Genomic DNA, 14,734 nt, shown 5'->3' with positions numbered 1-14,734 from the left:
AAGAGGAGAGAGAGAGAGAAGAGAGACACAAAAACACACACCACCACACCTCACCATCAAAGGTCATGATATTGTAATATTTAAATAACCCAGTCCTTTTTGGCACTATTACGAGTTTACTATTCTTATAACGCAGCATTTTTAAGTGTGGATATGGTCCAAGACATATGGTACTTAGGCTTATGGTTGATAATTCCAAACCATTGCCGATCCACCTTATTGTTTTTCTTATGCCACCTTACCAGGTAACGTGTTTAAGTTTTTAAAAAAAAAACGTAGTCACTTATTACTTGTCATATGCCATTTCTCACACAATGTATTCTTTGCCAACATCTGCATTGAAGTGTGGACCTGAATGTTGGGTGTGCAATCCAATCAAGTTGCCGTGGTAATGGAACTCTCTATAGAAAGATTTCCATAAAAATGTTCCTGAATTGTCCCCTGGTAGGCACTAAATGTAACATCTATCCTATCACGTCGCGTGTAATTAGATACCTCTCTAGTAAGAAAAGATTGCCCTATGTCTGGATATTTTCCCTGTTGAGGCACTAAATGGTAACACTATCCTATCACGTCGCGGTGTAATGATAACTCTCTAGTAGAAAGATTCCATATGTCTTGAATTATATTCCCTGTTGGGGGGCATTTATGTACCAGCTTAATATGAATGCTTAGGAGATGACGGATACGTGAAAAACGATGTGTAATCTGGCGAATGTATTACTAAGTGTTTTAAGGTATGTATGAATCCAAATGATAAATGCAAGCAAGTGATACTAACCCTTTGACTAATTCCGAATTACAATTGTTTGCAGAAGGGTTCAACAAAATTATAGGCATTACAATCCGAATTTTGAAATTCCTTTCGTATTCTCTCCTAAATTGAATACTTTGTAATGCTAACTTTGAACGTGACCCCCTTTTTCATTCCAATGGCGAAGCACTCTAGTAGTGAGTCTCCATCCCACCGAAGTTGAAATGAGGACACAACCACAAGACTGCCATTGATAATACACTCGTCTAATTCCCAACAACCTTGTGTCAGAGATATTTCATTTGAATTTTATCGTTGTCAAACGGAGGCTTGGAGGCCGTTGGGGCTACGATCAGCTAGGTGTCTGTAGTGTCACGTGTTGGCGTGGGATCTCAAAGAAGATATCAGATACGAAACGTGGCAACTAACCCAGCTCCCAACAAACGGCGGCAAAGACTGTGGAACAGAAACAAACGTATCTCAACAGTGTCCTGTAATATAAACATCAAATGTCCAGGTAACGAGATTATCCGATTTTGTTCGTGAAAATCTATTTCTGACTGTCTATCGTTGTAGCCGCCTTTCCTGAGGTGTCTGTTTTTGTCCATTTTTCCATGTGTTAGCACGATGTTTGCCAATAATTGTTTTTAAATGAACAATGGTTTTATAGTCTCATCTGTAATAGTTGGTCTGTCTGTCTATGTGTGTGTTTTCCAATAGTTTAAACACACTTGTACTTAACATCATTTTGAGAAAATATAAAGTGTATCATTATTGACTGGCGAGATTTCATCAATGATTTGTGACCGGCCTCGGTGGTGTCGTGGTTAAGCAATCGGACATAAGGCTGGTAGGTATTGGGTACACAGCACAGTACCAGATCCCACCCAGAGCGAGTTTTAACACCAGAATGAGTAGATGTAAGACCACTAAACCCTCTTCTCTCTCACTATGCACTAACCTACTGTCCTGACCAGACAGCCCAGATAGCTGAGATGTGTGCGTGCCCATGACCTCGTGTTTGAACCTTATTTAGATATAAGATCGAAAATAAGCAACAAGGAGAAAGAAATGATTGGTGACTAAAACAATACACAGTGGAGTAGCTTTTTAATGAAAATATCAGACCCCACTTATATATTACGTGGCATTGATAAACATACACTGATGAACGGGAGATGCTTTTGTAGCAGCTAAATTACCCAGTTTTTTTCTTATATGTACATGTAGTGTTTTGCAATATTTGAGTATATGTTTAAAGACATAATGATTTAGATATTCCCAACGCTAATTTTAAAACCGTCTTATTTTCTGTGATAATAATAGTTTTTTTCTTCAGCAATTAGTGTTTACCTTTGTATCAATGTGGTTCCACCTCTAAAATTGACAATAAACAAAAACACCAACAAAAAACAACAGTACAAAAAACCATCAACGACAACCACGCAACAAACCAACAAGTACTTCAAATAGCGCCGCAAATAACCCAAGTTAACAATATATTAATAACAACAACAACAAAAGAATAATAATAATCCACATAATAACACATATTAATAATAATAAATAATAATAACAATAATAATAATAATAACAACATAAACATCAATCATTTAATATGTATCAACTAATACAGGACATGTTTTAGATACGCCCTACCGTACCCCTACAAAAAAAACAACAACATAGAAAACACAAAAACATGACATACAAAAAACACACAAAGAAAATATAACCCTAGCCAAAACAAAAGCAAACAAATACACACACACACACACACACACACACACACACATATAAATACACACACTCACCACACCACTCAATTAGCTTGATATTTGTAATATTTAAATAACTCAGTCTTTCGACACAATTATTATTTAATAAACAACAGCATTTTAAATGTGATATGGGTGCAAGATAAGATGGTTCTTAGGCTTATGGGTTCATAATTCAAAATCATTGAAGTCAACCTATTGTTTTTCTTCTGCCAACTACCAGCTAACTGTACGTTCAAAAAACACGTAGTCACCATTATTACTGTGTCATACTGTAATTTTCCACAAGGTATTTTCTTTGACAACATCTGCATTGGAACTATTGACCTGAATGTTGGTGTGCAACTCCTATCACGTCCCGTGTACTGAGAACTCTCTAGTAGAAAGATTCCATATGTCTTGGAATTTTCCCTGTTCGAATGCTAAATGGTAACAGCTAATATCATTTACTACTTTAGTAGGACGGATACCGTGAAAACGATTGTGTAACATCTGGCAGAAAAGTATTATTAATTTTTTAAGGTATGCTGAATCCAAATATAAATTGCCAGCAAGTGGCTACGAACAACTTTACTAATTTCCGATTTAACCAATTGTTTTGGCAGAAGGTTAAACCAAAATATAGAAATTACATCAATTTTAAATTTCCTTTAGTATTTCCCTCCTAAATTAATATTTTTTAATGTTGGTGTAATACAGATATATATATATCTTAGATATATATATATATATATATAATATATATATAGTATTATATATATATATATAGATATATATATAGATCTATATATATATATATGTATATAATATATAATTATATGTATATATATATATATAATAATTATATATATATATATATATATATATCATTATAGATATATTATATAGATATAATGATTGAATGACAGTCTAGGTTTGGTCAGTGATTGGTAACTAAAACAGTAAACCATGGAGTAGCTCTTTTATAATGAATAATATTACATCACAGCTATATGTTCGCATGGCTTGTAATAAACATGCATTAGATTTTTAGGCAAGTATAGAGTACATGTTTTAAGATTTAATGATTTAAGTATATCCCCAATTTTCCCGTTTCACACTTTAATTAATGGTATTTTTGTTCATAAATCAATTGTGTTCGGCAATCATGTGTTTAGCTTTGTATCCATCTGTGAGAAATGGAAACGAAATAAACATTGTACTCAAAATGTACATCCATTAAAAACTTAAAAACAATATCCGCAAAGTATATACCACACACACACACACACACCAAAAAGGGGGGGGGTGGGGGTATTGGGCAAAAAAAAGGGGAGGAAGAATAAAAGTGTAAATTAAATAAAGATTTTCGGTTTTAATAGTATTATTTTAGTATTGGTGGAATGGGTCTGAATGGCCTGTTTCAAAATATAATACTTTAATTTCCCCAACGCTTAGGGGTAATACAACGCTAGGGTAATACAGATTTGTTCCGGCAATGAAGGGTTTACCTCTGTATATGTCAGTGAAATATGAAAATGGAATAAACAAAAATCCAAATATCTACACCCTGAAAAGCTTAAAATCCCCACAAATTAACAACAAAGAAACAGCATAGAAACAAACACAAGAAGTCCCCCCCCCCCCCCCCCCGGCCACACAAAATCAAACAAAAAACACACCAACTAAACAAAACAAACAAGTCCCGTATTTAAATCTCGAAATCCTTGGCACAATTGTTAGATATTCACCTAATATTAAGGGTATTACCATTGATGGAGAAGAATTATTGAACTAAACTACGCTTCAAAATCATGGAAATACAAAATTTAATAAAAATATGGTCTACTAGAAGACTAACCGTATTAGGAAAAAGAACAGTTTTAAATTTTTTAATAATGCCCAAACTAACCCATCTATTTATAGCATTACCTAACCCAGGAAAAACATTGCTAAAACAACTAAACACATTTTTTTTTTTTTTTTATCTGGAACGGAGGTTCTGAAGAACGGAAGCGTAGTTTAATAACCCAACATTATCCGCGTATCCACAGCTGACTTGATTATATACGGCGACCATTTCACGGTGAAAAAACAAAAGGAAATATTAAATGTATTCTGGAAAGATACCCTACACAGTTGGCTACAAATACAAAAAAAAAAATCCGCAAAGTATAGATGACCTTCTAGGTACTAATAGCTGGTACACCAGCAAAATTATTTTCGCCAAAAATCCTTTTTTTTTCTAATCATAAATACAATCGAGAAATGTATATTGTTTATAAGCGATCTATTAAATGAATTAGGAGATTTTTTATGGTGTATGAAGAAGGTCCATACCCAAAAATATCAAATAACTACAATGTTTTTTACAATATGCCTTCATTAATAAATTGGTTTTAAATATTTTTTATAGTCACTCACCCGACCTAAGACCTACGAAAACACCTTTATTATGTTAAAACATCCAATTGTTTCCCTTTTTGAGCTCGACATTTGTTGTTAAAATAGAAACGTGGCCTGCAAATAATATGTCAATATACCTAAACACCCAAACCTTAACTCCAAACCGCACAAATAAAGTAAGGCCAATGCAGGTGTAGTATTATGTGATCTACAGAAATGGGAAAGTATTATGTTATAAAAAACCGTTGTCATAACGTAAAAGATAGACGACTTTATATCCCTGGTTTCAATATAGAAATTTTACATAGAAATCCTTGCAACTAATCCAGGTCCAACAACCTTCTATGGCGGCCACTTCACGGGGCCACTGAAAAATCGCCGAGCATAGGCGTATGGCCGTCCATATAAGGTAGCAATACTAATGTAACTTTTAAATCCTACTACCACTACTACTACATGTACTAAGACCTAATACTAAATACTAATAAAATAAACCGAAACAAACCATGTACCTACACCAATTTTTATTATATAATAAAAAACAAAATGTCAAAGAACACATTTTAAATTATGAAGCACCATAGTTACTGATCAACATTTAATGTGTATTTTCCTGACACATTACTGGCAATTTGGTTTTCCAATCCTCAACCGCCGTGTCACTTACATCACCTCTCTCGTCGCTCAATGTACCTACAACTATGTTGTGTCTACACCTGAATGGTTCAGCCAGCCATTTGATGCTTTGAAATTGTCTACACTCAGATCCACAGCACATTCTAATGCCTTCTCCTTAATCAACGGACCGTTGTCATTTAGTCTACGAGCTGTAGCATCATTGAACCATTTCCACGCCAGCATGTTTATATCCTCGTTGCCCGTGACTCTTCTCTGTCTCTTTTTATCAGGTGGCTGCTTGGTTTCATAATCTGAAAACACATCTGCTTTTCTCTTCAGAATTCCATCACTTTAAGTTCTACCCACTCCAAATTGTTCTGCATTTAATCTAGCACTGAGTTTATCTTTCTCTGATTTTTTAAATAGCATCTATCCTCTGTTTCAATGTTAAGACGACCGGCTTACGAACTTTCGGAGGCATTCTACAAACTAACGTCGAAAAATACACATGTAGCTATGTTTAATAACTTCGAGAGTTGACATGTTTAACTCCGGTTGTTTTAGGGGAGACTCTGTCAGAACAACTGTGTTTGGTGATACAACCGATGTTATTGGATAAGGGTAATTAGGAGCAATAGCACACACCACTAACTTCACTGATCTACCGTTTGCCGCTAAGTACATCTAAGCAAACACTTCTTTATGTTTTCCGAGTTTTGTTAACTTCAGTATTCAGAAGATTAAGATATTGCTCACATATTAAAACTAACAAAGATTAATTCACTAAACATCTAAATATCTAACGTACGTGTTTATGCACGCCTATATAATAAAGAAGAAGAAACAAAGTGACCGAAAGAACAAAGAAATCTGTCACTAAATTTTGCGGCCAGGTTTCCAATTGTATTTTTTGGCCAACATAGACAGATCCATTTACCTTTTTTTGGTTAAAAAAAGTGGCCGCTGGCCGCGTTGAGCAGGTGGTTGTCATATAGATGTAAAATATAATGTAAATTGAGTTGGGGGGGGGGGGGGCATGGAAGTGGCCGTCAAAGACAGGTGGTCATCTTGTAAAGGCGGACTGTACATTATTACACATGATCCATTATATAGATTCTAATATTTGCAACTTTTGTGATAATCATCCAGAAACCTTGCAACATCTATGTTTCAAATGTGAAAAGGTTCATAATATATGGAAAATGTAAAAGCATTGATACTATCGAAAGCAGGAATTGAAAATAATTTCAGCAAAGATATTGTCTTATTTGATATGATTAATAACAAAAACAGTTATTTTGTAAATTAGTTAACAGTTAACGTCAAACATTATATTCATATTATGAAAGTACAGAACAAAATGTTACATTTTAACAGCGTTAAAGACATATTACAAAAAAAAAATTATATAGAAAAATATATTATTTTTACAAATTGTAGCTTTTGTTTTATTTATTAAACAATGGACCCCCTAGTTTGACCTATTTAATTAAAGTATTTATAATAAACATCAATGAGTGAATTGTTTTTAATATATAAACACAGCTTACTTGGAAATACAGATACAGTACAAATTATATTCTTTTTATCTAGATTCTTATCTGTTACGGTCTGCATAATCTAGGGGTCAATCAAGTGCATGTGTTTTAATGGAATTCTTTAAAGGGGTAGACGTACTCTGACTATCTTTGTTGTCTCTACATATATACCTGAGTAAACACATCCAACTGAACGTAAATATCTTCAGGAGTTTTATTGTAAAACATATTGCATTTGTACAAAACTGTATGCAATATATATGCCTTTTGAGGTGTGCATTATATTAGGTTGCACTGTAGAAACAACAGTTTCAGTGAGGTTGTCGGTTTATGTCAGAATACACCAGATCCGGGTTGTCATAAAGACACATAGGTGGACATTTTTGAAAAATGTATGTTATCAGTATAGGTAGTACTAAACCAAAAAACTTCCGGCTGGGTCAAAGTTCGAGGTGCACCGAACTTTTGAGAGAGAAGTGAACACCACAAGTCCTGTGATTGGTTATAAATGTGAGTGTGTTGGTTGTAAAAAATAATAGTTTCATCTGGGTAAAAAAAATATGCCTCTATTTGATATGAACAAATGCATTTCTTATAGAGTATTCAAGACAGCATTGTCATTTCAAAATATCTTCTTCATTTACCTCATAAAATGCTGATTATTTTAAGTCGCTTCCGAACAAGTAATCATTTCTAACCTATCGAAACTGGGAGATGGCAAAATGTTGAACGGAAAGATAGACTATGTCCTCTATGTAACACCAATCTAGGTGATGAATTTCACTATCTTTTTTAGTGTCCATATTTTGATAATAAAAGGAAAGTATACATAGGTAAATATTACAGTATTAGGCCAAACACTATACAATGGAAACAATTCTTTATTTCTCCAAAAGTATCTGTTATTAAAAAAAGACTATGTATTTTTATTGATACTATTAATTCTGTATTTAAAGATACTTTTGAAAAGTAGATATTTAGAATTACTGTATATGTATTATACTGTAAAATATATTTTGTTGCAGGTGTATTAAACTATTTCTGTATCTAAAAAACTAAATATCTTATAAATATTAACTCTGTCTTTAAAGATATGTTTGAAAAATATAAATATTGAATTATTGTAAATATATGATAGTTTTTACTGTTCTATACTTGATTATACTATTTTTGTTTTACTACAGCTGCACAAACTGTCTGTAAATCACCTCCATGTATCACTGTATGGTGATCTGAGTGTAAATTAAGTTCTGCCCTGTTCAGAACCTATCGACAATATTTAATCTATGGTGATCAGAGTGTAAATAAAGTTATGCTCTGTTCAGAACCTATCAACGGTATTTAATATACGGTGATCTGAGTGTAAATAAAGTTCTGTTCTGTTCAGAACCTATCGACAATATTTAATCTATGGTGATCTGAGTGTAAATAAAGTTCTGTTCTGTTCTGTTCAGAACCTATCAACAGTATTTAATCTATGGTGATCTGAGTGTAAATAAAGTTCTGTTCTGTTCAGAACCTATCGACAATATTTAATCTATGGTGATCTGAGTGTAAATAAAGTTCTGCCCTGCTCAGAACCTATCAAAAGCATTTAATCTATGGTGATCTGAGTGTAAATAAAGTTCTGTTCTGTTCAGAACCTATCGACAATATTTAATATACGGTGATCTGAGTGTAAATAAAGTTCTGTTCTGTTCAGAACATATCGACAATATTTAATATACTACTGGTACTGTAATTACTAGTAGTCTGAAATATTTCGATATTCCTCTTCAGAATCAGTGTTTGGCCCAGGTCTCATTGCAGCTGTGTCTGTGTCTGGAGTGTTCCTCATATTCCTTGTTGTGGCTGCTGTCATCTTCTTTAAGTGAGTAGATATTTTATTTCTTCTTTTCTAAAGATTTTGTTTTAACAACAGCCAGGAATTGTAATTGTAGAATGGCATAAAAATCTTCTTTAGAACAAAGATAAATCACGACATCATCTAAGCATGCTGTCTTGGGAACGTAAGTATGTGGACTATCTTTCCAGGATAGTGGGTTTAATGGTTAGGTTTTAGAAAAAATAGAAGTCTTTGTAGTAACCTTACACTTATAGATGTATACAGAAGAGGTGATTTTCCAGAGTCAAAATAATGACATGTGTCTCGGTCAGAGAGAGAGAGGGAGAGAGAGAGAGAGAGAGAGAGAGAGAGAGAGAGAGAGAGTGAGAGAGAGAGAGAGAGAGAGAGAGAGAGAGAGAGAGAGACAGACAGACAGACAGACAGACAGACGAACAGACAAGACAGACAGGCAGAGAAAGAGAGATACAGAGTACACACACACCCACACAGAGAGAGAGAGAGACAGAGAGAGAGAGAGAGAGAGAGAGAGAGAGAGAGAGAGAGAGAGAGAGAGAGAGAGAGAGAGAGAGAGAGAGAGACAGAGTACACACACACACACACACACACAGAGAGACAGATAGAGAGAGAGAGAGAGAGAGAGGGGAGAGAGAGAGAGAGAGAGAGAGACAGAGAGAGAGAGAGAGAGACAGAGTACACACACACACACACACACACACAGAGAGAGACAGAGAGAGAGAGAGAGAGAGAGAGAGAGAGAGAGAGAGAGAGAGAGAGAGAGAGAGAGAGAGAGAGAGAGAGAGAGAGAGAGAGAGAGAGAGAGAGAGAGAGAGAGAGAGAGAGAGAGAGAGAGAGAGAGAGACGATTCCAAATGTCAAATAGTGTGCTGCCTTTGCCGGATTGATTTTCACCAGTCTAATCTCATGGACATGCTTTCTAGATAGTTTACAGGAGAAAACATATATTTTTCAGATTGAGAAGAATAATTGGGAAGAAGAAATCAGAAATCAACGAGCAACCCGTGTCACCAAATGTGAGTGACGTCACATGGCCAGAGACAGCTGAGTCCAGTGCTGAGCATCTTTACGAGATTACTTCTTCACGGTCGCCTGAACACCTCTACGATATGCCAGAGACCCAAATGATGCTACCAGTGATGGCACATACATAAACGCTAACTTCCCAACAGACGGCAATTAGTTAACTCTTGAAACCTATGACAATTTGAATAAGTAGCTCTTGAAAAGTTGAGAATTTGAATTAGTAACTCTTGAAAAGTATCAGAATTTGAATTAGTAACTCTTGAAAACTATGCGAATTTGAATTAATTAATTCTTGAAAACTATGCCAATTTGAATTAGTAACTCGTGGAAAGTATGAGAATTTGAATTAGTTAACTCTAGAAAGGTATGAGAATTTGAATTAGCAACTCTTGAAAAGTATGAGAATTTGAATTAGTAACTCTTGAAAATATGCCAATTTGAATTAGTAACTCTTGAAAAGTATGAAAAGTTTAATTATTGACTCTTGAAGAGTATGCCAGTTTGAATTAGAAACTCTTGAAAAGCATGAGAATTTGAATTATTAACTCTTGAAAGGTATGCCAGTTTGAATTAGAAACTCTTGAAAAGCATGAAAATGTGAATTATTAACTCTTGAAAATATGCCAATTTGAATTAGTAACTCTTGAAAACTATGAGAATTTGAATTAGTAACTCTTGAAAATGATGCCAGTTTGAATTAGTAACTCTTGAAAAGTTTACGAATTGGAATTATTTAACTCTTGAAAACTATGCCAATTTGCATTAGTAACTCTTGAAAAGTATGCCAATTTGAATTAGTGACTCTGGAAAAGTATGCCAGTTTGAATTAGTAACTCTTGAAAGGTATGATAATTTGAATTAGTAACTCTTGAAAACTATGCCAATTTGCATTAGTAACTCTTGAAAAGTATGAAAAGTTTAATTATTGACTCTTGAAGAGTATGCCAGTTTGAATTAGAAACTCTTGAAAAGCATGAGAATTTGAATTATTAACTCTTGAAAGGTATGCCAATTTGAATTAGTAACTCTTGAAAACTATGAGAATTTGAATTAGTAACTCTTGAAAATGATGCCAGTTTGAATTAGTAACTCTTGAAAAGTTTACGAATTGGAATTATTTAACTCTTGAAAACTATGCCAATTTGCATTAGTAACTCTTGAAAAGTATGCCAATTTGAATTAGTGACTCTGGAAAAGTATGCCAGTTTGAATTAGTAACTCTTGAAAGGTATGATAATTTGAATTAGTAACTCTTGAAAACTATGCCAATTTGCATTAGTAACTCTTGAAAAGTATGCCAATTTGAATTAGTGACTCTGGAAAAGTATGCCAGTTTGAATTAGTAACTCTTGAAAGGTATGAGAATTTGAATTAGTAACTCTTGAAAAGTATGCCAATTTCAATTAGAAACTCTTGAAAAGTATGAGTATTTGAATTAGAAACTCTTGAAAGCTATGATAATTCGAATTATTCAACTCTTGAAAAGTATGCCAATTTCATTTAGAAATTCTTGAAAAGCATCGAATTTGAATTATTAACTCTTGAAAAGTATATATATATATTGTTTTATTATTTTTTAACTTTTTAAACTTTTTAAAAAAATTCATAATCATACAGTTAATACAATAACTTTACATAACAGATCCAATGTTTATAAATAAATATATGAATGTGAAATGTATACACAAAATACTAATAACAATATCAATACTAGTCTTGTCCTTAAACAGTCCTAAAAGCAGTATTCAAAATATAGAAAAAAAAGTCCACCCCCACAACATATGGACATTATACATTAAAAAGATCTATACAGTCGGATCTCGTTATCTCGATCTATGTAAACTCATTATTCCAGGCTAGTTTCATTTCAGTCCACAGTTACCTCAAATCTTGGACCATTTTGTTTGTTCCTTTCAACATCAAGATAACAAAGTTTGACTGCATATATATAATTAATCCTTGAATAAATTGTGACATATAGACCAGAATTTTACAAACTTATCATAATTGCAACAAGAGAATGCCACGCTTATTTGTTACATTATAATATAGACTCAGCTCCTTTTGTATCCATGTAAAATCTGGGATGAGACACTTTAAATGACTTTTAAATATTAACTGTTTAGTTATTAATATAATAGCATTAATAGGATCATTGTTACTCGTCTTAAATCCCAAAATTATATTTTCTTTTGTAAAGTTCATTATTATACCAGTTTGTTGTTGCATCCAAAGCTTTAATTGTCCCCAAATATGCCTAACGTCATTACATTCCCAAAATAAGTGTTTTAGTGTTGATATTTCATGTTTACAGAAGGAGCAAAGAGGTGAATCAATATATCCTATGTTATGTAAAAACGTATTTGTAGGCAATATCCTATGAATAATCTTGTATTGAAACCATCTTAATGGGCGTCTTAGCTCAGAACAGGGGAGATAATAAAACAGGTGGCGCGTGACTCGTTAGGGTCCAACAAACTCGGACAATAGCTGTATTTTTTTCATTTTTCATTCTTTGTTATACCACGATCATAACGGACCAAAACCTTATCGGCTCTGTACATGACGTTCCTATACAGCACGGTTCTGCACAGGACGGTCTATAGTATACGCTGCAGTGAACGGTTACCAGTCGTTACCAGTTGACGTTTGTCTACACGTGTACTGAGATATGGGGAGGGGGGGGGGGGGGCAGTAAAATCAGTAATAATAAAGAAAATATATGTATGTTGTGGATAATAGTATTAAAAAATATATATAATGATGACGGCTCTGTACAAGACGTTCCTACACAGGGCGGTCTAGTATTTTATATACTAAGATGTGGTGGAAAACACATTAACGGTAAAGGGAATAAATATATATTTTGTATCGTTCCTACACAGGGCGGTCTAGTATTTTATATACTTAGATATGGTGGAAAACACATTAACAGTAAAGGGAATAAATATATATTTTGTATATAAAGAAAATATATGTATATTTTGGATAATACTCGAAAAAACCCCAAATATATATATATATTTAACGTGTGCGTGTGCGTATTAAAAAAAAATATATATAGTGATGACGGCTCTGTACAGGACGTTCCTACACAGCACGGTTCTGCACAGGACGTTATATAGTATACACTGTAGTGAATGGTTACCAGTTGTTACCAGTTGACGTTTGTCTACATGTGTACTGAGATATGAAGGTGGAAGTCAGTAATAATAAAGAATATATATGTATATTGTGGATAATAATCAATAAAATATATATGTGTATATGTATCGTCAACGTCCCTAACTGCGTTATGCTTCAAATTCCGTTCACTTTGTTTTCTCGTGCACGGTTCGCGCAATCAACATCCGATTTGTTTTCATCGGCATGTCGTTCATTTATGAGGTTTATCTTCACAGTTCAGGAACATTTTTATAAACAATAAAGTTGAGAAAAGTAAGTATCTAAATACAAAACTTTACAAACCCCTAAAACCATTAAGTCGTTTTTGTTTATTCCTTGAAATTACCGATATAGGATCCACATGACTCGTAGAAATTGACTTAAAATGGAGAAAGACGAATTAAATTTCGGTGCGTGTCACATGACCTCACACGTGCCAGATCAACGAGGCCAAAGAATTTAATTTTTATGATTTTTAGGAACCCTGTTGTTAGAATTTGTTTTCAATTATTATATTCGATCTGCAAAAGGTATGCTACATTTTTGTGCCTCTATTGTAGTGAATGGTATTCATAATTCATTCATAACAGTTGTAAATAATTTTGAGTATATAAATTTTGTTAATTTAGAATCAATTCATTTTAAAAATTATATTTTACAAACGAAGTATGGACGTAATGCCTAACAGTATTGACATCAAGTGTGAGCGATGTGTGTTGATAAAACGCGGACCGGACCAGAACGCTTGACAAATTGAATTTTTCCTTTAAAAAAATTTGAATAAATTAAGTGTTAGGCAACTGTGCATAATTAAGAAACATATATTTTTTTCATGTAGTTGTCTTAAAAATGGAAAATGATGAACTCCACATGCGCATTACGATACTTTTTGCAAACGCATGCGCCTGAATGCAGTTAGAAACGTCGCACTTTTTCCTATTTACTCTAGGGTGTTTCACTTTTGTTTACTAGAATGGATTTGTTTTACATCCAAATTGTTAATTTTTTACGTTAAATGATTAAAATCTATTTTGTTTCACGTATCGTAGCTGAAAAATGTAGAATGTATGGGACGTCGATGGTATAACGTGTGCATGTGTAGTATTAAAAAAAAAAACATATATAGTGATGACGGCTCTATGCAGGACGTTCCTACACAGGGCGGTCTAGTACTTTATATACTTAGATATCGTGGAAAAGACATTAACAGTAAAAATAATAAATATATATTTTGTATAATACTCAATGCGTTCGTGTTGACACTGTATAAAAACGTGTGCATGGGTACACTTTGCCGCATAAAAACTCAACTTTGCCACCCAAATTGTTTTTTTATGTACTTTTCCCAATTAGATAGACATTAAGAAAAATGCAACAAAACACATTCTGATATTTAAAATATTACTTTACTGTTAAAACAAACTCAGTCACTCAGTCACTCAGTTGGTCGCTTATAACCTGAAGCCAGTCAGAGACAAACCAGGTTTCTGGGACCCTGTCGATCGTCGCGCCATCTGGAATAGAGTTATCTCCACCTCTTTCAGCTAAGACGCTCATTCTATACTATCTGTGCAGCGAAAAGGTATTGTATTTACCGTTTTCCAATCATC

General features: G+C 33.7%; 1 protein-coding gene across 1 annotated transcript in view; it reads left to right on the top strand.

The window, feature by feature from the left end:
• The window catches only part of LOC121373132, a 13,417-nt gene extending 693 nt beyond the window's left edge, over positions 1-12,724 (top strand). Inside the window, exons 2-4 of the mRNA XM_041499583.1 lie at positions 1,115-1,271; positions 8,853-8,943; positions 9,889-12,724. Of these exons, the coding sequence (XP_041355517.1) occupies positions 1,115-1,271; positions 8,853-8,943; positions 9,889-10,087 (447 nt within the window). The 3' untranslated portion in view covers positions 10,088-12,724. The remainder of the gene's footprint in view (positions 1-1,114; positions 1,272-8,852; positions 8,944-9,888) is intronic.
• Positions 12,725-14,734: the final 2,010 nt, after the last annotated feature.

This window comes from Gigantopelta aegis, chromosome 5 (assembly GCF_016097555.1).
Source record: "Gigantopelta aegis isolate Gae_Host chromosome 5, Gae_host_genome, whole genome shotgun sequence".
NCBI classification, from domain to species: Eukaryota; Metazoa; Mollusca; class Gastropoda; order Neomphalida; family Peltospiridae; genus Gigantopelta; species Gigantopelta aegis.
Note: the sequence above shows the minus strand (reverse complement) of the source record. Positions and strands in the feature narration are given on the sequence as shown.